At 36.9% G+C, this 26,630-nt stretch overlaps 2 protein-coding genes and 1 pseudogene across 5 annotated transcripts in view; 1 reads left to right on the top strand and 2 right to left on the bottom strand.

The window, feature by feature from the left end:
* LOC134204390 (centrosomal protein of 135 kDa-like) overlaps window positions 1-26,630 on the top strand; it is a 120,922-nt gene that overhangs the window by 11,286 nt on the left and 83,006 nt on the right. The gene's annotated exons all lie outside the window — the stretch shown is intronic.
* On the bottom strand, window positions 1,153-8,880 carry LOC134204394 (luciferin sulfotransferase-like; annotated as a pseudogene).
* LOC134204393 (luciferin sulfotransferase-like) lies at window positions 23,330-25,638 on the bottom strand. The gene is made up of 4 exons (XM_062679211.1): window positions 25,208-25,638; window positions 24,697-25,151; window positions 24,558-24,633; window positions 23,330-23,778 (listed from the first exon to the last, which is right to left on the bottom strand). The coding sequence occupies exons 1-4, from the start codon at window positions 25,573-25,575 to the stop codon at window positions 23,658-23,660; spliced, it is 1,020 nt and encodes a 339-aa protein (XP_062535195.1). The 5' UTR covers window positions 25,576-25,638; the 3' UTR covers window positions 23,330-23,657.

The following is a 26,630-nucleotide window of genomic DNA, read 5'->3' as shown; positions in this document are numbered from 1 at the left end:
TTTCATAAATTTTTCTACCTAATCCAGTCGATAGTACTCATTTAACAAGCATTATGGATTTAAAAAATTAATTTATTACAATCGGACGAGAATTAGAACAATTTTAAATTAATAGCGACCAGCCCCAAAAAACATTAAAAAATATCTTGAATTCTCGTTTTAATAACTTTGTCCAATAAACCCTAAACTTCTCGCGGCTTTCAGCATAATATTCTGTATTTAATTCTACAAGAACTGAATGAGTATCATGGTTCAAGATCGTAAGTTGTGCCGTCCAACTGCAAATTACTGTTTTTGGATGTTTCTGCATACATTTTTCCATATAAACTTCCAACGAGTTTAGCACCGCCCAAACGTTGACCGATTTGACTGAAATTTTGTCCAAAGCATCAGGGCATCAAATAGAACCGAATAAGAGGGCGGCCCATCAACAAATATGAAAAAGTGTTTTTTGAGCCACCTTAATGATGAGTGATGTCATTGCTTATACTGAGTGATTCGTATTGGCAGAAAAACTCATATAGTTTTGTAAAGGTAAAAAAGAAGAAAAGAGTGATGTTGATGTTAGTGATGGTAGTTTGACAATACTAAGTGCTTATAATGATGGGGGTGGGCTGTTATACAAATTCTTGTCAACACGGCCCACAACAGTGACCACATGAGCAACATCGCTTAGGGACGTCTGTGTGACGATGAAAAACGGGAGGCTCATAGAAGCCAATATGGGCGGGGTACGGTGTAGATTAATAGAAAGGGACAGCTGCCATTGTAACCACAAAAAAATTGAATTCACAGCCTCATTTCTGTTGATGTATACGGGAAATGCTTAGAATAAATCGAGACTCCAAACCGTATATCAGAGCTTAAAAACGCAAATGAATAATCCATCAGAACGAAAATTTAGTGAGAATGATTTAACATCTGTTAAATTATCCGTCCCCGAAGCAAATTTTCGAATGCAGACCTTATTTTTCGCTGAAAGTCGGTTCTTCATGGTGTCGTGTTACGCTGGAATGTGTCAAACAGGTATACATAATTTAAGGGGCGATACACGAATTAAGTAGAATTTTATTTTCAAACATTTTTTTATATGCTGTAAGATCTTACTTAGTTGGAGCAGGCTTTTCAGGGAAATTCTTCCAAATGAGTCTATTTATTATCAGATTATGCATGTTTTTTTTTTGTATGGACGAGAAACAATAAAATCTCATAAGTTGTGCTTACATTTCGCTAATATAGATATAGCATATCTAGAAAGGATAATCACAACCCATGTTTTGGATTAGTTTTTTCTCGAACTCACTAAATCGGTTGATATAATCCTCGCTCATATCGTTCTTGTATGCTCCGATTTTTCCATTTCGAATGAACCTGAAAATTTATATTTGTATAGTAGGGTAAAACGACATATTATGGAGGGGTTAAGCACCGTGTCAAAACAAAATTGATTTTGAAAATTCTTCAAAAATTACCTGTTGCTCGTTTTCCACATTAGATGGATGTAATAGGATGCTCGTTAACTATAGTTTCGTAAATATTACGTCAATTGTGCTGAACTTATGCTGAACTTATCACAATAAAAACAAACTACCGCAATAATAGGACGCAGTTGCCTATCGTTGCTTTAAATTTTGAAGGCCATTCCTATTGTTACGGTATTGCATGTAATTCTTATGTAGAGCGATACCGCAACAATAGGACCTTAGCACTAAAGTAATAATAGGCTCAAAGGATTCAAATTTTTAACGAAAAATGTTGATTTTTCATCATTTTGAACGGAATTTTGTCAAACAAAAACTGTTCTAGTCGTTGATTCGAAACGTTTTAGCGTACCCACAATTGTTTTGAATGCTATCATATCCAGAATAGACTACATCAACAATTTCGCAACATTAGGACATACCACAACGATAGGACGTTTTACCCTATTAGAGCTGATATGATAATTATGTATTGAGTAGAGCATTATAAGTATTGCAGGCAAATGAAGAAGAAAAAAAAACTAGTTGTTTAATCTTACTATTCTGAAAATGAGATGTCTTTCTATGATAACATAAACCAACTTTTATATGCCAAAACGGCGGCAAGCGCCTACAAAAATAACCCATTTTTCTGTCCAAGCTTTTTTAGCAGATTTAATTGATTGCAAATCGTATCGGATATCCCTTAACACTATAATCAAGTATCCTACAACAAATGTACGTATGAATTGATATGAAATGATTTCCGTTTTTCTTGTACGAACAAAATATCAGCGTTCGTTTAACAGATTAAATCGATCACAAATCGTATCGGGTATCCCTTAACTCCATAAATGAGGATATTCTGCAAGAAATGAACGTATGAATTGATATAAAATGACTTCAGATTACCTTTTACGGATAAAATATCAAAAGTCAGTCAAAAAGCCGCATGGTGCGGTTTAGCAGAACCCCGAGGCTGAAAAATGGGATTTTTTTGTTGGGGCTTAGTATGATTTGGCAAAACCTACACGTAAAAAAATTTAATGTTGTTTATTATTAATATTTCTAATACTTTTTTGCCAAAGCAGGCGCTTAATGACATGTATAAAAAAAAACTTATACATCGCATTAGTCACATACATTCGGAAACTTATACTTTTCATTAACTTATGAATGTTATTAGCTTTTTGATATGGGATCATTCATTAGGTGGCATAATGAAGAGTATAAGTTTTTTCGAACGGTTTTTTGCCATAACATATAAGGTTATTTTTTTACGTGTAGGCCATGTGTGCAAAATTTATTTGCCGCACAAACAGCACCTGCTATCACTGCAAGAATTCACTGGCTAAATTTTCAAAAATATCAAAGTAGCTTTTTACTGGAGGTAGGTATTATGGTGGTTCAAAAAATTGATTTTGCTCTGATCTGATTCTTTATCATGTTCTGAGTATCCCCTAAAAATTAGAGCTCATTCGGATTAAAACTGATTTAGCACAAGCCGTTTCAAGTTTGCATTCAAATTAGTATGGGGAAATTTATTTTTTCATTATACCGATAATGACACTTCCCCATTACGCGCAGGTTAAAAGAAAACCTGTACAGTCCCATCCCGATTTTGGCAACACCCGTTTTTGTCTACCCCCGATTTTGGCGACACCCGTTTTTTGCAACATTTTCTTCCCGATTTTGGCAACAACCTCGAAAATATTTTTTTTATTACTTTTTAGAGCTAAAACCTTTTAATTAATATGTAATAGGATAAACAAAACCAAAAGTGAATGTCATTAAGGTTCATATGCGTATTATGGGCTCTGTACGAATACTGGGCACTTTCACTGAATTAATGATCTCTCATTGCAAACAATGTCTATTGCAACTTTTCTGCTCTTTTTATTCACGTTTTCCATGTCCCTATTCACACTACCCTAATATAACCAGCCCACCGTAGAATGTCGTATTTTTTGGCATGTCACTGATTTTGTCGTCGATAAGCTGACTCACACCGTTGTACATAGTACAACACCTATTAAGCGAAGCCCGCTGTTTACATCACAATACAACCGATACTGCATTAGTGATCCAGGAACAAGCAATCCGTTTAATCAGTGGTGCGAATTCTCAATCTCAGTGACTGAAATTTGCGGGATATTGATACCATTGCCTCTTCACACTCACTTCGTAGCAGTGAAAACTGAGAATGATTAGCAGCAACAATCAAAGATAAAGTAAACAAAAGACTTCTTTTCTCATTGCACACGCAGCCCGCAGTGACAGTCCATTCAGTTCACTCGCTGCTGCGTGAATGTGACGGCCCTATATAAATGCATGGGTGAATACTATCACTTGAAAGACAAAGACAGCAAATTTGTGCCGAATGATAATTAGCTACAGCCCGCTGTTGGCAAACCGAGTTGGCTAAGCTACTCCTGCTTTGTCTTTCTGACTGGAAGGCACCGTCATATGCAAAGAGGAGCAGAGAAAAATACAAAACAAAAGAATCAAACTCAGCAGGCATTGTTGATAAATTTCACCACTGGGCTTAATTGCCAGTGATTGGCACATTCGGTTTTCTAAATGCGCTGTTTAGCCATCAAGTCGTTTGCTCATTTCACGCCGAGAAACTGTCATTTTATCATTTTATCCGTCTTTCTGCTGAATTCCCATATAGAAAATAAGCAACAATTTTATTTAAAAAAAATCTGATTGTTAAAAATTTACACAACTTTGTCTAGCGATTAATATCAGAACACTGTTGGCTTTTCCAGTTTTCTGATGTGTCAATTGCATAACGAGCCTTTTACTTCCACATGTTTGCCAACAGTTCAACAGTAATGGTAAGAGTTTGGTAACATGCAATCGTAAGGCTCTCGAGCAGGCATTGACTTACATCGGATCATGAGAAAAAATCGGGTTAATCTAAACCTACTTGATGCTCTGCCGCGGGGCAAGTTATGAGCTTCCTAAGATCTTTGCAATTGAACGTTCGATGATTGATCTGATGAATGATCTTCAACGCTCACCAATGGAAGCCGATTGAGTGAAGTGAATCACTTGGTAACGCAACAATGAGCGTCGTTCCGGTGCGCTGATAGCAGAAGCCATTCAAGCATTCTAAAAATGAAGACCTCTATGAGTTTGTAACTCTAGTACCGTCTAAGACGAATTAAGTGCTGTCCATTTAATTCCACCACAAGACACTGAAGACGACCACACAGTTGTGGTCGAAATACGTATCTGCAAAGATAACGAAAATTAACTGGTGGAATTAAATGGACAGTACTTAATTCGTCTTAGACGGTTTAATACATTCCACTAAACGAGCTTAATATATTTTTCTGAACTCTAGTACACTAAATGGGAGGCGTTGATACTTTCTCTCGACTATCTTATCGTTGCTTACATAGATACCTCACCACGGCTTGGCTTGTTAGACGGTGTTGCTAATTGTTTATCACAGCAACGATCGCCCCTACTCGTTGTTTGGCATCTATCTGAGTGAGGCAGTTCACTCATTGGCTATGGATGTAGCATAGATTGCAAAAGATCAATGCTCACAATGCTCACTCACACTTCCAATGCCTGCTCTCGAGTGTTCTGTTTGTTATGGCGAAGTATCAGAAGTGGCTCCTGTGAAGTTCCCATGAGATCGCTGGTGTAATTCTAGCTGCTTCGAAAGACGAGTGATGCGTCACATGTGGTGTTATTATTATTTATTCAGACTAAGGTCGGAGTGGCCTCTACGGTACATGACAGTCGTCTCCGTACACTGCTGTACGTTACCAGTCACGCAGTCTACGGAGGGTCCGTAAATCGTCTTCCACCTGATCGATCCACCTTGATCACTGCACACCTCGCCTTCTTGTGCCTGTCGATTCGTTGTAGAGAACCATTTTTACTCCAAGTGCGCATTGGTCCTCCACAAGCATAGCCAAGATCTAGTACGTACGCTTTTCTGCCACGTTGCGTCTCCGAATTTGTCTGCTGATATCGTTATCGGAGGTCAAGTGAGCCCAAGTACACGAATTCTTCAACCACCTTGATTTTGTCGAATAGCCGTTGTCTTCTTCTGAGCCTACTTCGTCTTCAACGTCTTAATCACTAGTCCGCTCTACTTTGCTTCCCTCTTTAGTCTGATGTAGGGTTCTTCCATCTTTTCAAAGTTATAATAATGAAAGTAGTGCATGGAGAACTGGAGTGCGATGGCCTGCAGCGAGCACCAGTAGGTTGACTGCTATCGAGTGTCAGAGGTGGCATGCCGCAAATGGTCCTCCAGCTTCCACTTGGCAACACTATCACTCGTAGTGCGAGGTACACATAGTGCTCATGAATCAATCATTGCCGCCTGAAATATTCCTGGGTTGAGTGCTAGGAGACCGACTAGTGCAAAGGGATTTGGTTTTAGTTAGTCTAGTGTATTTAACCCATACTTGCAGTACGCTTGACACATTTAGTTGTCTTGTAACCGTCGAATGGCTATTTGATTTAAATAGTGAATTATGATAAAAACAAGCATTTTCGGTGGACTAAAATTTATATGAGATGTCAGATTGAAGTCAGCACTTCAATGGACTACTATATAAACGTTTTTTTATCACTACAATTTTTTGTAAGGACATGGCCGACGCTATTGTTAATTTCAAATATTATTTATTATTATTTGTATTTTGAAATTGGCTAATTAGTTACATTATCGTTTGATTACCATTCTTGAGTTTGTTTCAATTTTGTTTGAGCTACAATCTTCGAGTTATGAATAATATCGCAAAAATGACAATTATGATGCACTTGCATCACTTAAACACACTCCACATACTTTGTAGTACATATTCTAAGTATTTAGCTTCAATCATGCAAACAAAAAAAAATTGAAATTTTGTATGAAATTTTTTTCCCGTTTTTGGCAACATCCCCATTTTGGCAACATTAAAATCCGGTCGTGTTGCCAAAATCGGGAAGGGACTGTATAGCTAGAAGGAGTGCTCAAGAGCTTTCACCCTGTAAGAACTGTATCTTAATAAATCGTTCCAATAATTAGTAATTGAATTTAATCTAAACCGTAGTTTTCTGGAGCTAATTGCGCAACTCTTCAACAGGCAACATTGCTGCTCGTGGCGCGAAAGATAGCGCACACAAATTCAGGCTACTATGTTGCACTGCACATTTCAGTGATGCCCTCAAAGAAGTTTAACGATCATGATTAAATCAACATGCGGTTTTCGTTGGGTGAAAGCTGTTGAGTATTCCTTTCAGCTATGTAGGTTTTCTTTTAACCTGCGCTTAATGGGGGCGTCATTACCAGTACAATGGAAAAATAAATTTCCCCATACTAATTTGCATGCAAACTTGAAACGGCTTGTGCTAAATTAGTTTTAATCCAAATGAGCTCAAATTTTCAGAGGACACTCAGAACTTGGTAAAGAATCAGATGAGCACTGTGGAGCAAAATCGATTTTTTGAACCACCCTAGTAGGTATGTTTAGGCGCTTATTTTTGGTTGCGACTAAAAATAAGCGAAGGAGTCGTTTTTTTCATGTGCGGTACAAAAATATTTCTCATACAGATGTATAAAATTTATTCCCAGCTATTTAGCTCGTGTAATCAGCAATGCAACGCTTCGCGCGTTTCATATAAGAAGGCTTGTTATCTTATGTGTCTATCTGGCGCTCATATTTATTTGGCTTGCACCGTCGAAATGTATGGCGAAGCCTAGCAAAGTCGGACAAATATCTAAACGAAAAGATAACGAAAATTAACTGGTGGAATTAAATGGACAGTACTTAATTCGTCTTAGACGGTTGAATACATTCCACTAAAAGAGCTTAATTTTTTTTTCGGACAAATAGTAATTATACCTGACAATATTTATATTCAGGCGAAAAAAAAATTATCTTGTCTAGAGATAAAAGCAAATCAATGGTGAAGAAACCTACATGAATGCAGTAAGTGCAGTAAGATTTAGTGTCACACGACTGCAAATTAAATTAAATATGAAAGTAGTCAATGAATCTCACCTGAATTCGTTGTCATCATTTTTTCGCCGCTCTTCGCTATAATTAGTTTTTCTTGCCCACTCCACGAGTGCATCCATATTACAGGATTTGTTTGCTGAAAAATTGATACTATGGTCCTTATAATTCAAACTATAGTCACTTTCCTGAAAATCTGGCGAAAACATATTAATCAATCATCACTGTTACATTTTTTTTCAAACTTGAATGCTGGTACTTATGAAAACTTTAAACTTCTCTATTATTCCGACTATTTGACTTTATAACGGTATGCTCGAATCTGATTTCTAAAACGACTGTTAAATTGGATCCGCCAGACTATAGTAAATTGACTATAACATCAACCGGTTTGGTTGCAAACCTCGCATTGAATCTACGGAAAGATGTGTTTCCAAGGCTCTAGTTTCCTCATCCGTCAATGTTTTGCCCAAAAATGTAGACACCTGAATAATGACTCTTTTTAGATTCCGCTTCATCTGCTCATATGTTATAAACAAAACGTTATCTTCGTTCCTTAACTTCCAATAATCCTGGACGTGTCCACCGAAAGGAGCATAGATCAAGTTATCCTCCAAGAAGGCATCGAAAAAGTGACCCTTGGTCCATCGTAGCCTACAATGCTACGATAATGATGGTAGAAGGATGTTGCTGTATCCTTAGGGTTCCGCGAAACGTAGATGATTTTCGGTTTAATTGTCCATATTTGATCTGGAAGCAACAAGGCCGGTAGATGCGATTTTATATGACGTGGTCGTTCCAACTGTTCCACGGCAGTAACCGAATCACCCCCGATCAGAGATAATGCTCCTGTTAGCCTATCGTAGTGAATATGTGAATAAACGGTTCTCATAGTTGTCCTCATATTAGACCTTACTCAAGAAAAGGAAATCGTTCCTCTAATGATAGGTTCCTGGCCGCTTCGTAGTTCAAATCATTGTTCAACAACCAAACCATTTCCTGCGTCCATGTGGTACCACACTTGGGGAATGATATCACCCACACATCATCTTCATACACTTGAAAGTTCTTAATCCTTTTGGCTAACGGAAGGTATGTCTCAATCATTACAGCATATCGATCTACACCATCTTTTAAGCTATCCGGGACTTTTTCCGGTAGTCCATCGGATAGGGTCACTCTATAATGGTTCTCCGTTCCCGGACATTCGATGCGGTTTAAAACTACAGAGTTGATTTTTTCAAAGTCAAACATTCTTGCTCGGTACTACTGAGATTAAGGCGCGATGCTAGATTGATACTGTGCATTTTGTGCGAGGTGAGCTCTAGAAATATATTAGCTTTTCAAAACGGTTAGCAAACAAGTATTTGCTTGTGGTGCATATCAACATGTACTTGCGGTAGGAAGCGTTAACTATATAATTGCGTTCAACAATCCAATGGTACTTGACCCGCTGATAGAAGAGATAGCGTTATGCGTTAGAAAAAATTGCCGATTGAATAAATGGGGTTTCACACGATCGTGGTATATGCCACAGGCAGAGATATGACTAGATGAGAATGCAATAGACCAAGGACATTTGCATCGCTGGTTTGCAAATGTTCTGGTATTGGCGGTGGCAATTTTACAGACACTTGTAAATTAACTTTAGTCGTCTCTGTTTGAATGACAACCGGAGAGTGTAATTACTTCGGTACAGTGTGTTTTAACACAAAATTGAGAATTTTGTTTGTTTGTTGAAAAATATACTAAGAATTAATTTAATTTTTACATTAATTTTTTTTGGTTCGATGGTTCTTCCAAATTCGAGTGAAGAAGTCTGCACACTATCTAAGAAGTGATTCATTCAGCGGCGCTTTTGTGATGTTTGTAAAAAATCTTTTCCAAAAGTTGGTTTGGAAGCAGGTTTGAACTCTAACCCGTGGCTACGCAACTACCTGCAATAGTTGTAGGGGAAGGGGGGGGGCAATATGCAATTTTCATGGGTGTTTCTACCTCACGCAACAGTTAAACAATATTGCTAGCTGATGCCATATTGAAATTAGAAAAAATCTCAATCATATTGATAATATTCACATTTCAAAAAAGTGGTGATATTCTGTTGCCGGAAAACTCATGAGGCAAAACGCCTTTTAGCTAGCAGCTCCTAGGGAACAAAGCACCACGCGTCGTCGGATCAGCTTTCTGGTATGGATAGTGCGTGGAGACGCAAGTACATTGTATGTTGGTGCTGCTAGGGCGTTTTACCTCGCCAAAATATTAGATGTTTCTTCAAAATGTGGAAATTTTTGTTTTTTCCGACCTTTCCATACACTATTTTGAAACTTTTTTCGCCTAACCTACATAATTTTAGATCTAGTTTTGTTATGGCCATCTAAATGACGGCAAATATGACGGAAACCACAAAAGGCGTTTTGCCTCGGGGGGGCGTTTTGGGGCCTCTTCCCCTATATGTAATGAATTATAAACAAAAGTTGTACGCGCATAAAAAGTATTGTAGGAATAAGCATCGCAGTTGATTATGATAAAAAAAAAATACGGTCGGAAAGTTGGAAAATTGTTTGCAACGGTTTCATGAGTTCTTAAGAAAGCCATCAAGCTCAAACTGAAATCGATCTAGAGTGCGACGCTGCAATCAACTAGGGGAAAGTGGGGAAAGATCGCCTTATGGGGCAAGACAGCCAACGTTGATTATGTCTTAAGTGATAATGCTCACATTATTATTACAAGGGATGGTGGATAGTGTGCTATTGTAAGAAGTGGATGAGATAGTGGATCATGATACAAGTTTGTAGATTTTGTGAGTGACGTTTATGGTTTGATGAATAGACATTCGTATTGGCGTATTGCGCTGACTAAGCTGAAACAATAAGAAATCAAATTTCCGACCGGAATTCAATTGATCAAGACCCGTACGCGCCGACGAGAATGTAAATTCAAGTACAGGAATTGTTTGCTGCATGGGGCGCATATCGTTGTTTCAACAAACGGGCCAGTGTTTGCTTGAAGAAATTTTCCTTGTTGCAGTTTGGGTTTTCATCAATGACAACTGTTGTGCCTATCAAGTTAACCGTACGCGTGGACGAGTAATCAGCGGCTGATTCAAGTACGAAAACTGATCGCTGCATGGGGCGCATACCGTTGTCACCGCGCTAGTTTTAATCCGTGTTGCAGTTCGGCTGAGATCGAACCATATTTTCATTTTGTCCACTATATAGGGGTAACGGCTCAAACCTTGGCCCATTATGCTACGGTTGGGCACATTTATCGTTATAAATCTTCATATATTGCATTTCCAACCAGAATTATTCCACCAGCCGGCTTGCTTACATTTGGTTTTGACGCCAAATAGCAAAAAACGACGATGAATGTCCGCAATATCTCATTAAAACCAGCGAAAGTCTCGAGAGAAATGGACAAAACGTCGGCATCCTTGTCCCTATCAGGTGGATAATTTTTCAGCCCACTTGGGACGAGTGATTGTTGATTTCGAACATACGAGAGATGAAGATGGGTTGCTGTTTATAGTACCAGTCATTTTGCTTGCGTTGAATAAAGGCAGCATGCAAACAAACAGAGAAAATCAAATCATCTTATTGAGCGTGAATTCTAATTGGTTGCATGTAAAATACTACCACACTGATTGCGAGTGTGCGTTTCAGATTCCCCCAATAGCACGCTTACCAAGGACATGCTAACGAAAATACTATTATATGAATCACTTATTTCCCAAATATTGACCATATTTGCAACTGTATTAAAAACTGCAATTGCAAAAAGGCTACATGTTGTAGCTCTCATTTTGTGCCTTCAAACAAATTGCATACGTTAATTATTGTCTGCCGCATAATTTTGAGATTTACTGCTAGTTGAAACCATGGCAGTTGTGTTGCTTTCGCTCTCGCGATACTCTTAAAGAAACTTTTTTCCAAAACGTAAACAATGCTTTAGGTGGGGATGATGCATAACGCTCTACTGAAGAAAGCCAATTGCAAAACTTATTCTAGGCAATTCCTTGCTTTGTACTGTGCATAAATAGTTATAACTGTGCCAACTATCTGATATTATTACACAATTATTCATAAATACAATTATTGGATGCTTGTTTTTAACTCTGCCTGCAATGAAGTTTCATGATTGGTACGTGCGTTTGATTCCACTCCTCTCTATATCGATCAGCTGTTGTGAATCCTCTCAAAACTCTCACGTGTTTCAACTTCCCGAGTTGAGAGAATACTTATTCGGTATTATTTTACAGATCAAAATACTTTTTGCAAGCAATAATAAATCTAAATTATGATGAAGGTATTTGTCAAGTAATTTGACTTGAAATTATTCCCATGAAATGACGTTGAAAGTTTATCTAATGAAACATACGATCCATTGTATCTTTCCATTATTAAATGAGAAATGGATTCGTGCGAAGATGATAAAACTAAATATTCTTACACTAATTGAATCATTTATTTGCGAAATTATGAAGAAAATGTTGTATCGAACCACGAAAGGTTGATGCTTGAATCGCTTTTGCTTGAATCGTGTTTGAAAGCCGTAAGGTAGGCAATTATTTTTGGTATGTTCTGCGAAAGAAAGCGATTATATCGTGATTCCAGAAAAGCATCATGAAGGCCCATTTACAAACTACAAGACGATTTAGTTTGTGGGAAGGTACTTGTCTGAGCGTTAAGGACTTTATAAATTTCAGAAACCTACCATACATGAAGCATTACTAGAGGCTTGGTGTGGGTTGAGTTTAGCGTTATGTTATTTGCGAATGAAACTTAACCGCTGAGTGGATTAACCTGTTTTTACAAAAAATCTTAGCAAACTAATCGAAACCATCGGATATTCCATCTGCAGCTTTCGGTTATTTTCTCCAGTACGGGTTATTGGTGAGAATGTTTTGATTTTAGAGTTTCACCTATACTAACGTAGTGCTACAAATCGAAAGCGCATGCCACCATTTGGCTACGGGTGCCCCCAGTATTGTCCAAAAATGTTTTGGTTAATTATGTCGCTATATTAATGGAAATTGTGAAATAAAAATGATAGCTGATATAGTGTGGTTGTTATCCATTCATCTGATGTGCGAAAGCAGGTATGTTCATTCATAAAACTCTTTTATTGGGCAAAAGAAAAACTGTAGCACAGCCAGCCTGCATAAGTCAACGAAACATGGCTGCTAAAAAAACCGAGTCAAAGTGATTTTCACGCAATATAATTGCTTTTAATAGTTTCAGAAGTGTATAAATCTAGAGTTATGAGGCAGATATATGTTTGATACACTTTTTTAAAGAAGCAATGGTTAATATCTCCCTACAAATCGACGTATTATCGCTGAAATATTGATTAATTTGCGTGATGAGCCAATGTTACATCCAGGGCCAACATTACCGCCGTTTTATCTTCTATCCTCTTCTTTCTGTTTAGTTATCGATCAACTCAGTGTAACTTCTAAACCCCTCGGCCGATTTCAACCAAATTTGGAACAAACATTCTTTATATTGATTAGACGACTATAGTGGGTTAGGGATAGGAAAGGGGAGGGTATGGGGAGAGGTATTATTTAGTTATCGATCAACTCAAACCTTCATCGAAATCATGGTTTGCCCAGTCATACGATGGTGAAAGGTGAACGAAGTAGTTTGTTTCTGCCGTGCAGTGATAAATTATAATTAATCTGCGTGTGAAATAGTGATAGTGCCGCGGGAAATTACATTTCTTTGTGCGCCCAATAGTGCTTTCCAACGAAATAACCAAAAGACAGATCGTTTCTGCTGGTTATTTTCGTTTAATTTTGGATTTTTCTGCCCCAGCTGGCGGCCGGTAAATTTTTGCACGTTTTATTGTTTCTTTGTGTCTTGTGTCGTCTGCATGGTACCGTTTGCTGGCTGTGTTAGGCATAGGCGAGATGGTTGAGTGCAGTGAGTGTGGCATGGGGGTCCTGCCTAGTGATTTGCCGATGAGTTGTTCTGGTTGTGGATGCGCTAAAGTGTACCACTACAAGTGCACTTCCATGACGAAACCATTGGCAAAGCTAGTCACGGAGAACGTAAATGTAGTATTCAAGTGCGACAGTTGTTTATCAAGCCAGTGTTGTGGCGAGCAAAATGTATTGATCTCGAACGTCCAAAAGTTCGAAGAGGAGATGAAGAAGATCTCTTCTGTCTCTGATACGATCGGTGGCATTCGAGATCACATTACTGCTCAGATGAACATCGCGTTACAAGCCGGGATGGATCAATTGGGGAGAAATGTACAAAATGCACTAGACGGTGCTATTATTGGTTTTCGGGATTTAATTAATAAAGAGTTGGAAAATATGAAGGGTTCATTTTTTCAATTTAGTGCGAATAACAAGTTAGTTGCAATGAATGTGAATCAAGGTACATCTCTATCGACTACGGAGTCGACTTAAAATCCCAGGGGTAAAAAACGAAAGGTTCAAGAAGACGCTACCGATGCGCTCGAAAATGGTTGTGATGAGAGAATTAGCTTCGCGGATGTAGTGAAACACAGTTCTGGGAGTAAAAACAAGATCAACAAAGAAAGGAAAATTAGTACAAATGAAGTAATAGTAACTCGTAAGGCTCGCCCGGTCATTGTGATAAAACCGAAAGAGTCCAATCAGAGTAACGATGATACTCGGAAGTTTTTGAACAAAAAACTGGATCCAAAAACACACAAAATCAGTAACTTTAGGAACGGTAAAAACGGCGTTAATTGTATTAAAATCGTGAACGTAAAATGAATTTGGACGTTAATCACGGAGCATTCAGTAATGAATGCAATGTGTATAAAAGATTAGTCGAAAGAAAAAAAAAGCAGCCTGCATTTCAATGAATAGCAACCAAGTTCCAGTAGAAATGTGAATAATTTCGATATATTGTATTTGAATATTGCTGGTTTGTCTACAAACTACGTAGCATTACGTCAGCTTGTAGAACAAAAACGTCCATTTTTAGTCTTTTTATCTGAAACACATATTGTTGAAAACGAAGCTTTCGATCAGTTTAGTATTCCGGGGTACAGTGTGGCTGCTTGTTTATCACATTCGAGACACACTAGCGGTGTTGCTATTTATGTCAAAGAATCGGTTCAGTTCAAGCTTCAATTGAACAAAGTTTGTGACGGAAACTGGTTCTTGGGCATTACAGTTGTTCGTGGCATGAAGATGGATAATTATGGTGTTTTATATCACTCTCCCAGTTCAAGTGACCAGCGTTTTATTGAAATTTTGGAAAATTGGCTGGAGACATTTATAGATTCTAGTAAATTAAATATTCTTGCTGGTGATTTTAATATTAATTGGTGTGACGACTATAATTCGAATCATTTGAAACGATTAGCAGATTTCTTCAATTTAAAACAAACGGTTTTAGATTATACGCGTATTTCTCAGCACAGTAGAACTTTGATTGATCATGTTTATTCAAATTTTCTTTCTGTGAAATCTGATCCAAAAAGTGAGTTAAAAATAACCGATCATGAAACTTTAGTAATTAACATAGTTGATGAAAACAATATTGATAGTAACATTAAAAAATTTAAGTGCTGGAGAAAGTATTCTAAACAAGCTGTTTCGGGTCTTGTCGAAAGAAACGTGGATTTTCAAACAATCACCGCACAGTGTTTTCTAACCCAGGAATTCGTGATCGAAAATGTTTTGGCCATAAAAAGTTGATTTTAGAGTCTCAGTGACTTCGGAGAAAAGTTTCAGTATGTTAAGCTCCATATTCTGGAAAAAAATTTTTTTTTGACTAATCCCCCTAAAAGTGAGATGGAAATTCTCTTTCCTCCAATTATGAAGATACATCATTGGTGTCTTAGAGAAAGTTGTAGAAAAAGTTTCTAGGAAAAATTTTGCTATATAAATTTTATTTCTATCTGCTATAGAAGCCGAGATATGGGTCGTTATTTATGAACGACCACCAAAAAACAGGTTTTTCACGATACTTTCGTCAATATATTTTTTAGATTTTTCAAATGTTCTACAAAGATGTCCGTCGAGATAAAAAACATGAACCTTTCGAAGACAGTTTCTTCTTATTTTCAATATTGACGAAGTTATTGACGATTTTCGGTTTAAAAATGAGCATTTTGACATTAACTGCATAAATGTAGGGGCAAAATGGGGCAGAATTTTATTTAGGTAATTGAAAGTATAACTTATGCTCTAATGGTTGCATTGCAACTTATATGTGACTTAGCTTTCCGTAAGTACCGTATGGATATGTTTTCTTCTTCTTCTTGTTATATATAAAAAATGAATTGGTCTGTATTCCGCATAACTAAGAAACGGCTGGGTTCAAATTTCTTCATCACAATTTCCGATGGGCTTACATAATATTTTCTTATTATACTAAAATTTTTGAAACACTTTTCTGTTAACCTGTTTTGCAATATTGTGATGTTTTAGACGTAGCAAACCGGCTTTTTATTATTCCGGGATATTTCGAAAAGTAAATAGGTAAAACAAGTACCTTCGAATTGCTTTCATAAAATTATATTTAAACTTATGATGTTTGAGGCGTCGCTAACCATAGTTTCCATTCAAAAAAGATTACTGATTTACCCGATACTGCATTTCCTCTCATCAGCATTCCTGGCTATATGGTGATTTCTAAAATAATATAATTTGCCCAAATACACTGGGGTCGCTTTTTACGTGACTTTTTGGTGATTTTTTTTTTAAATTGCGCGTTGTTTCTTCCCGCGGAATTTGAAATTCATGTCAGTTCTGTAAAACATCCATCCATAATCATTTAGAAAATTTTGTATTTGGCTAAATCATAGGTCTGGCGTAAGTGTAAAGACTAAAGATGACCCTGCAGACGTTGGCCTGCACAGTAGGCGAGAATGCGATCTACATTTTTAAAATTTCCACACTCCTTTTTAAAACTTTCCAATTTTGGTCGAGTTTCTTACATGAGAAAATATTCTGTAAATCCGTCAGACATGTTGATAAACAAATTTGCTGAAGAAATAAAGAAAATCTATCCAGCCGTTTCTTAGTTATGCACAATACAGACCAATTCATTTTTTATATATAACAAGAAGAAGAAGAAGAAAAAGATGTTCATACGGCACTTATGTCAAGCTATGTCACATATATGTTGCAATGCAACCATTAGAGCATAAGTTATACTTTCAATTACCTAAATAAAATTCTGCCCCATTTTGCCCCTACATGTATGCAGTTAATGTCAAAATGCTCATTTTTTAACCGAAAATCGTCAATAACTTCGTCAATATTGAAAAAAAAGAAGAAACTGTCTTCGAAAGGTTCATGTTTTTTTATCGCGACGGACATCTTTGTAGAACATTTGAAAAATCTAAAAAATATATTGACGAAAGTATCGTGAAAAACCTGTTTTTTGGTGGTCGTTCATAAATAACGACCCATATCTCGACTTCTATAGCAGATAGAAATAAAATTTATATAGCAAAATTTTTCCTAGAAACTGTTTCTACAACTTTCTCTAAGACACCAATGATGTATCTTCATAATTGGAGGAAAGAGAATTTCCATCTCACTTTTAGGGGGATTAGTCAAAAAAAAAAATTTTCCAGAGTATGGAGCTTAACATACTGAAACTTTTCTCCGAAGTCACTGAGACTCTAAAATCAACTTTTCATGGCCAAAACATTTTCGATCACGAATTCCTGGGTTAGAAAACACTGTGCACCGGTTCTATAGATCAAAAATCAGCTGTTCTTACTGACGTTTTAAAAACCTGTACCAATCAATTAATTGAACATAAATTCGTTTCTGTAAAGAATTCGAACAGCTGGTACAATTTAGATCTGCTACGTCTCAAGCGTAAAAGAGATAAATTGTACAAAAAGTTTGGCAGAAGTAATAGTGAAAATCATTGGAATAGGTATCAGGTTGCGCGGAATAGGTATTCGCAGTCGTTGAAGCAAACGCGTTGCGAATATATTCAGAGGAAAATTGATCAGCACCAAAACAACAGCAAAGAGTTATGGAAAATTTTGAAATCATTATTGAAACCTAGTACTAGTAAACCGCGATCCATAACCTTCAATGGCACATTAGAACATTCAGAACAAAGAATTGCAGAACAATTTAATGAATATTTCGTCAATACCTGAACCTGACGAAATAAAACAGCCGTTTAATGCTAACTGTAGGTTTGAATGCTTTCACCCAATAACGATGGAAGAGCTTAGGGACGTTTGCTTTGGTATAGGAAAATCGGCTGGCGTAGACAATGTGAATGCTAAAGTTATACAAGACTGCTTTGATGTCATCGGGCACAACTTACTGGGCCTTATAAATGAATCGTTACAAACTGGGCACGTGCCACAAGTTTAGAAGGAATCTTTAGTGATTCCAATACAAAAAGTTGCTGGGACGATTAAAGCCGAAGAGTTTCGCCCCATCAATATATTGCACACATTAGAGAAAATTTTAGAACTTGTTGTAAAAGGCCAGCTGCTTGAGTATTTAAATGGTAATAACTTGCTGATACCGGAACAATCGGGATATAGATTATGAAAAATCAACATTTTTCATTAAAAATTTGAATCCTTTGAGCCTATTATTGCGGTAGTGCTAAGGTCCTATTATTGTGGTATCGATTTCCATAAGAATTGCATGCAATACCGCAACAAGAGGACTGACCTTGAAAAATTATCGCAACGATAGGCAACTGCTTCCTATTATTGTGGTAATTTGTTTTTATTGTGATAAAAACAAAACAACATAAGTTTAGCACAATTGACGTAATATTTACAAATCTATAGTTAACGAGCAACCTATTCGAATACTGCAATGTGGAAAAATACCAACAGGTAATTTTTAAGGAATTTTTGAAATCAATTTTATTTTGACACGGTGCTTAACCCCTCCATAATAGGTCGTTTTACCCTAAACCTTTTTGCTGATGATACCGTGATATTCATTGCTGCTAGAGATGTCGTAAAATCTCGATTAATCGATTAGTAACTAATCGATTACTCCGATTCTTATCGATTATTGAATCGATTAAGCGTTGGGTAGTAATCGATTAAAAATTAATCGATTATCACAACGATGAATCGATGAATCGAAGTAATCGCTTAATTTGCGACATTTATGATGTCGTATTTATGATGTCGTAAAATCCCGATTAATCGATTAGTAACTAATCGATTACTGTTGATTCTTCTCGATTATTGAATCGATTAGTCGTTGGGTAATAATCGATTCAAAATTAATCGATTATCACAACGATTAATCGATTAATCGAAATAATCGATTAATGTGCGACATCTCTAATTGCTGCGAAAAACCTAAAAGATGCCGTTTTGCACTTGAATGAAGATTTGCGTTCTCTAAGTAGATGGTTGAAATACAAACAGTTGAAATTGAACATAAATAAAACTGAATATATGATTATTTCGCGAAACCGAGTAAATGAAGATGTCTCAGTAAACATTGATGATGAGACAATTGAGCGCGTCCGCGAGATTAAATATCTTGGCGTGATTATTGATGACAAGCTAAAGTTTGACAAGCACATTGACAATGTTATCAAGAAAATAGCCAAGAAGTATGGAATTCTCTGCCGGCTGAAAACGACTTAACTATTGCAAGTAAGATACAATTGTATAAATCAATCATCTCCGCTCATCTAGACTTTTGCCCTTCCATTTTATTTTTATCGAACGCTACACAAATATCGAGATTACAGCGTTTGCAGAAGAAAACTTCCTCAATTTTTTTGTTGGACTCCTTACAGTGGTTGTCAGTGAAGCAACGGATTGTATATCTAACAATGGTGTTTATTTTTAAAGTAATTAATGGTTTGCTGCCTCGATATTTGTGTGATCGAATTGAAAGAGGAAGTGACGTCCATAGACATAATACTAGATCCGCGAATGATGTACGAACACCATATTTCTTGAATAGCGCTTCACAAAATTCGTTATTTTTCAAAGGAATAAATGTTTTCAATTCGATGCCTACGCACATCAAACGTGCAGCGACACTAACACAGTTTAAGCGACAATGTATTTCACACGTTAAAGCTGCCTTTTGAACAGCTACTCGATCAACTTTTTATTATTGACTAATTTTGTATCTTGACGAAGTTGTTTTTAAACGGATATTTTGTATGAACAAGTTCATTTCACCTAATTATTGGGGCTTTAATGATCTATCAGTTCGCCTCGATGATGATGATGGATTTTTATATAGTTGACGTAATTTTAATTCGACTTTTTTGTGTAGTCTACAAAAGTTTGAGCCTCGCGCGCGTATTACAGATATAGATGATTTTTTCACATTTATTTACAACTAGCAGACCCGACGAACTTCGTTTGATTTATTTTCGAACTAAAATTGATTTATTTTCTGATTAGATCTCGAGTTATGAAGAAATTGGTGTTTTATTTGTATGGGAGCCCCCCTTTCCAAAGCGGGGAGGGGTCTGGAACCATCTTAAGAACCTTCCCCGGCCCCAAAAACCTCCACATACAAATTTTCACGTCGATCGGTTCAGTAGTTTCCGAGTCTATAAGGCACAGACAGACAGAAATTCATTTTTATGTATATAGAGATTGTGCAAGTTTCGAGCTGTTTGAATGATTCTTTAGATTAGTAGTAAGTCATCTGGTAGATTATTTAACTCGCGACTGAACTCAGAACTTTTGATATCGACGGAGAGGTACCACAAGTTTTGGATTTTGTGATGTTCGAACTTTGTAGAAAAGTATGATGCTTACGAGTTGTAGATTGCGGTCTTATAAAATGACATGAATACGGTTTTGGTGAAACTTATGAAATCTGTGCGAGAGATTTCACAAGTATTGCCTTTTGTAGAGCTCGATGTATCACTACTGATGCTTGCAAAAGTTTAAAGTTGATATCAGCAGTTAATTTTTTAATTTATGTTTTTGCTGTATAGTAATGGAAAGTTACATACAAGTTTATATCTGTAGAAATAATCGGATCGTTTTTTATTTGTTTGCAAATCTGATTAAATTGATCTTAATTAATTATCTTAAAGATAACTCGTCCAGCTCAAACCTTTGTAGGGGTATGTGGCGGGACCATCATCATCATCATCATCATCATCATCATCAAAAGCAATGAATAATGAGTTTTAAATTCTATTACCGAGATCAATCCTTTGTAAGAAAAATGTCTTACCTCGGCCGTTTTTGATTGAAACATGAGCTGGAAAAGCTGTTATTATGATTCGGAAATAACGTGGAGCTTTTCTTCGATTGCGTGATGACATTTGTGTCTTTGTAATCTTTAGGGTCCTTTGAATTTAAATTCTAACGTGTTTTCCCAGAAGCCTTGGTGGGAACTTGAAGTTTGTAAAGGAAAACAGGCTGAATTGAAAATAAAATGTGTCCCATTTAGGTGCCACTGGCTCTTTATTACAATCTTTGTCTCGCTATGACGAGACCAACGAAAGTTGCGAGTGATTTCTTCAAAATGACGGTGAAGTCAAGCACCATACCATACCAGATATACAACACCCAGAAGAGCTAAAATAATAATCCCTTTCTACATAATTGACTTCAAACTATGGAATTCTCCTGCTACTATTTTGGTGAAATCTTTCCCCCAGGAATTCTGGGAAATTCCTTCTTCAATAAATATGGTTTATTTCATCTATACATTGTCTAAAATTGCATATTTGTCCCATATGAATAGGAAATCCAGCAATAATGGGTGATATGCGATCATAGGCAGTACAGGAATTCTAAGAAACACCAGAAATTCCTTCTGCAAGAATTTAGAGGAATTACTCTTGGGAGAATTCTTCTTCAAGTATTCTTTCTTCAAAAGTGATGAGTTGCTTTTCCCACTCCAGATCTTCTTCTTCTTCTTCTTATTGGCATTACATCCCCACAATGGAACAGAGCCGCCTCGCAGCTTAGTGTTCATTAAGCACTTCCACAATTATTAACTGCGACGTTTCTAAGTCAGGTTACCATTTTTGCATTCGTATATCATGAGTAGGGTGGCTCAAAAAACACTTTTTCAAATTTTTTGATGAGCCACCCTCTTATTCGGTTCTATTTGATGCCCTGATGCTCTGGACAAAATTTCAGCCAAATCGGTCAACGTTTGGGTGGTGCTAAACTCGTTGGAAGTTTATATGGAAAAATGTTACAGAAACATCCAAAAACAGTGATTTGCAGTTGGACGGCATAATTTACTATCAAGAATCATGATACTCATTTAGTTCTTGTAGAATTAAATACTGAATGTTATGCTGAAAACCGCAAGAAGATTAGAGTTTATTACGCAAAGATATTAGCATTTTACTGGAGTGTTGTAGGGGTGAATTTTTTTCTTTTCAAAGGTAAAAGAAACGAAATTTGCTCAAACCCCACTTCAGAGAAATGCTAATAACTTATCCGGGCAAACTCTAATCTTTTCGCGGTTTTCTGCATAACATTCTGTCTTTAATTCTCCAAGATCTGAATGAGTATCTTAGTTCTTCATCGTAAGTTGTTTAGTCCAGCTTCAATTTACTGTTTTCGGATGTTTCTGCATACATTTTTGCATATAAACTTTCAACGAGTTTAGCACCGCCCAAACGTTGACCGATTTGGCTGAAATTTTGTGCAGAGCATCAGGACCAGTGTTGTAAAATGTCATTTGCATTCGTTTGTATTATTCTCCCAGAACTTTTTCCAGAAGGTAGCCATCAATTCATGATGTATGACGAACTTATAGCGCTTAAATGTGCCTTCAACTTTGGCTAACAAGACATTGCTGTAAATATATAAACTGGGGCGTGGGAGGCAAAATGTCATTCAAATGACATTATGTCAAATGACACGTGACATTTTGGAGAGTTTTCACTCTCCAGCCTCACATGTTATATTTAGAGCAATGTACCCTTGGACAAAAATATAGCCCTACTCAAACGTTATGAGTACATCTAAAATTATGGAATAAATTTGGTTTCTTAAGAAAGTTATGAATAAATTAGTCAAATGACATGCAGATGACATTTTACAAGCCTGATCAGGACATCAAATAGAACCGAATAAGAGGACGGCCCATCAAAAAAATTGAAAAAAAGTTTTTCCCATACTAATTTGAGCCACCCTAATCATGAGGCTAGCACGATGATACTTTTATGCCCAAGGAAGTCGAGGCAATTTATTATTATTATTTATTCAGACAAAGGCCGAAGTGGCCTGTGCGGTATATAAGAGTCTTTTCCATTCGGCACGGTCCATGGCTACACATCGCAAACTACACAGTCTATGGAGGGTCCGCAAGTCATGTTCCACCTGATCGATCCACCTTGCCCGCGGCTCACCTCACCTTCTTATGCCTGTCGGATCGTTGACGAGAACCATTTTCACCGGGTTACTGTCCGACATTCTGGCTACGTGCCCGGCCCACCGCAGTCGTCCTATTTTCGCGGTGTGAACGATGGATGGTTCTCCCAGCAGCTCATGCAACCCTTGTACCTATACTGCCTATGATCGCATATCAGTCTCATCTTTGCTGGATTTCCTATTCATATGGGACAAATATGCGATTGTGGGCAGTATAGTGAAGCAACTGTACTCATAAGAAATCAATGGACAGCAGCACTATGGGAACACAAATTAATTTTTACCATCACTAAAGGATCAGTTTACCCATTAGTGGTACAAGCAATATTTGGTATTTATTGATGTTAAATAACACCAATCTAATTTTTGTTAACAAATTTATTAGTTTTCCTATTGGCTATGATATTAAAAGCTGTAAATATCGCATAATTATCGATATGAAAAAAAAAATGGATTTTCTACTTAAACCTCCACTCTTGGTACCGTTACTCTAACAGAAATTTGCGAGGAAATCATTTAAAAAGAAACGAAATGTAGGATGTGATACGCGCCTCGTTGGTAACAAACAACAAATTTTTAACATTCTAAAACGCACACTTCCTCGGAAAATTACAGAGAGAAAATTCACTGTGCACTTTATATCAATAAGCTGGTTACAGAATTAAGTTATTAAAATGTATTTTAGGATTGCTTTAGGAAATGTTCGAGGGAAAGTTTTGATCCGCGCCGCTCTACGCCGCCACCGTTAGAAAAAGCATTTTCATTCTTTACTATCGAGTTAGATCAAAATAGGTACACAGGTTTAAGGATTTTTGCTTGTGTCGTTGCATTCCTGATACATTTTCGGGTACTTAGATCTTGGGCCACCAATCTTAAGTCTTCTGCACGTAATCTTGCAATATCACTGTTCGAATCTGAAATCACTTTCCTTGAGTTCCTTTTCAATATACTGATCAAAACGAACGATTAGTTCTGGTGAGAGCTCATTTTTATAATCACCGACCAGACCTTTCCGCATAAATCTGAAAATTCATTAGAAAATTTTATTTAGTTAGATTTTTTTTAGAGAAACTTATCATAAGACGAGTTAGCACTACTCTATTCGATTTACCACTTGATTGTTACTTTACTCTAATACGTGGTTCGACCTCAACAGTGAGGTCTTCTTCAGTGCCCCGCATAGCCACATGGATTCCTATCTCGTTATCATCCTATTTTTGAATGAATATTTAACTAGTATGCTATAGAATGATGTTCGTTAGTTGGTGATATTTCGTTGGTGATATTTGGTGATAATAAACAACAAAAGTTTACAAGCCAAAATCTATAATTCCCATTGAAAATTAAAAATTACATCCTCCACTGGGACATTTCCGCCTCGCTGCTTTGTTTTCAGTCAGCACTTCCACAGTTATAACCCGCGAGGTTTCTAAGCCAAGTTACCATTTTTTCATTCGTATATTATGAGGCTAACACGATGATACTTTTATGCCCAGGGAAGTCGAGACAATTTCCAAACCGAAAATTATCTAGACTGGCACCGGGAATCGAACCCAGACACCCTCAGCATGGTCTTGCTTTATAGCCGCGCATCTTACCGCTAGGCTAAGGAGGGCCCTTCAAAGCCTCGTCCAGTCGTTTTTAAAAGTACTTTTTTGTAAGTTTTCGTCAATCATGGAGTAGCAACTAAATCAAGCTCCAATAGAATATAGGATGCAAATGGAATGGAATGTATGTACGAACTCGTCTTCAAGTTTTGTGAAGGTATTCCACTAAATAAGTATCATTGCAAAAAACATACTCAAACGTATCCCCTTTTCTGCCGTTCATTTCCATCGCTCTTTTTGTCATGTCCGAGTTGTTTGTGGCCGGATTTTCTATAACAATATAACCATTAAATTTTCGTATGCTTATAATATTAAATGTCTTCGAAAACATACTTTTCATCTCGTCAAACGATAAATGGTGTGTTAGTATGTCCAACTGCTGTTCGGAATATCGTTTACCGAAGAATTCACAAACTGTAGGGAGCACCTCCCGTAGATTGCGTTTCATTTGCTCGTATGTCAGAAACAGTACATTTTCTTTATCGCGTAAGCGCCAAAAATCCAACACGTGCTGAACTTGCGGACAATAAATTACCTGATCGTCAAGCAAAGCTTCATAAAAATTCTCCTTCGGGCCGCGATAGCCCATGATCATTTGATAATGATGCCAGTAGGAAACGGCGACGTCCTTGGGATTTCGCGATACGTATATGATTTTTGGCTTGACGGTCCATAGTTGCTTTGGGAGCAATGCCAACGGAAGATGTGATTTGATGTGACGAGGACGTGTTTTGTTTGCCGCTGATGCTACAGAATCTATGGGTATGTTCTTCCCAATACCTGAAATTCTATGTTTTCATATTAGGAAGGGTACAAAAATCGAACTTTCACGAGAAGAACATACTCCAAATACACCGATCGAGTGTTGATACTTTCACGGATGGCCGTTTCAAAATCCAAGTCATGATCAATCAACCAAGCCATTTCCTGAGTCCATGTCGTGCCGCATTTCGGAAACGTAATAATCCAAACATCATCATCGTAAACAGGGAAATTTCGCACACGCTCCGCAAATTGTTGATATTTTTGTGGTAAGACACATGGTTTCGGTTCCCAAGGTTGACCGTCGGCGAATGGGCTCTCAGAGGCTGCAATCTGCTTTAACTTTACCTTGACGAACGTTTGTGCCGCAGGGCAACCAAGTGCATTCGCCTGTTCTGTATCCAACGGCTGGTACGAAAAACTTTCACCGCGGGCTGTCGTTTCACTCATCTCGTGCGTTTCAATCGGTCTGTACTAGTGGACTAAAGCCAAATATGTCGTCGACTGGATATGAAGTATGCCAGCTATTATGTCTGACCAGTAGTTCAAAAACGCTTTTTATTACATTTTATTCTGGACATCACTTCACCCTGATTAGATTCATTGAAGATATTCAAAAGGAATAATCTATTTATGTATCTGTCTATATAAAGAAAAAGGAATAAACGTTTTCTATATCTCGGTATAACTCGTGAAATGATGATCCATTTTACAAAATTTCCTATTTGTTCAATTCGTTTTGAGCTCCACAGTGTTATACATAGTTATACAGAAATACGGTAATTTTAGCAGGCATAGGCAAGAGAAATCAAACAATAATATTAGTGAATTATGTAGAAAATAAAAATAATCCCGAAAATTTTAAAACAAATTTGAATTGAAAAAAATAACTTTTTATCTTGTATTGATTTTCACCGATTGGTTGTTTGAATGGAATGTTAATTCATGTTTTTATTTTTTATATAGATTACTAAAATAGCCGCAAAACTTCCTGCAAGCCCAAAATATAGTTTGAGAAACACTGTGGTTCAATTTAGTTCAAATAGTTGGCCACACAGAAACCCAATCTGTATTTGTTGTGGTCAATAGGAATATAGGGGCTGGGGGTACTTTGGGTACCTTAAAATGTGTGTAATGGGATTCCGCTATACAGTCTAACTTTAGACTGCAAAGCCGAATCCCATTATGTACATATATTCATCAGTCGAGAAAACATACAGTTAAAAATGTGTTAATTTTTTAAGTTAGAATTCGCGTATACACTATAGGATAGATTGAAGTCGATCCAGTAAAAAAAATTTTATCAAACATTGAAAGTCTGGCTTGAACACGAAGATGTCAAAACATTAATCTCAGAACAATAAATTCAGTTGATAAATGTTCTGCATATGATATATTGCGTAATAATTAAGATATATCAAAAATATTCGTTAGTGTTGTCGAGAATATATAAATAATAAAAACTTTTAGCTTACAATACAACAACTTGCCCATTTTATCCTGTA

This window comes from Armigeres subalbatus, unplaced genomic scaffold, assembly GCF_024139115.2.
Source record: "Armigeres subalbatus isolate Guangzhou_Male unplaced genomic scaffold, GZ_Asu_2 Contig561, whole genome shotgun sequence".
NCBI classification, from domain to species: domain Eukaryota; kingdom Metazoa; phylum Arthropoda; class Insecta; order Diptera; family Culicidae; genus Armigeres; species Armigeres subalbatus.
Note: the sequence above shows the minus strand (reverse complement) of the source record. Positions and strands in the feature narration are given on the sequence as shown.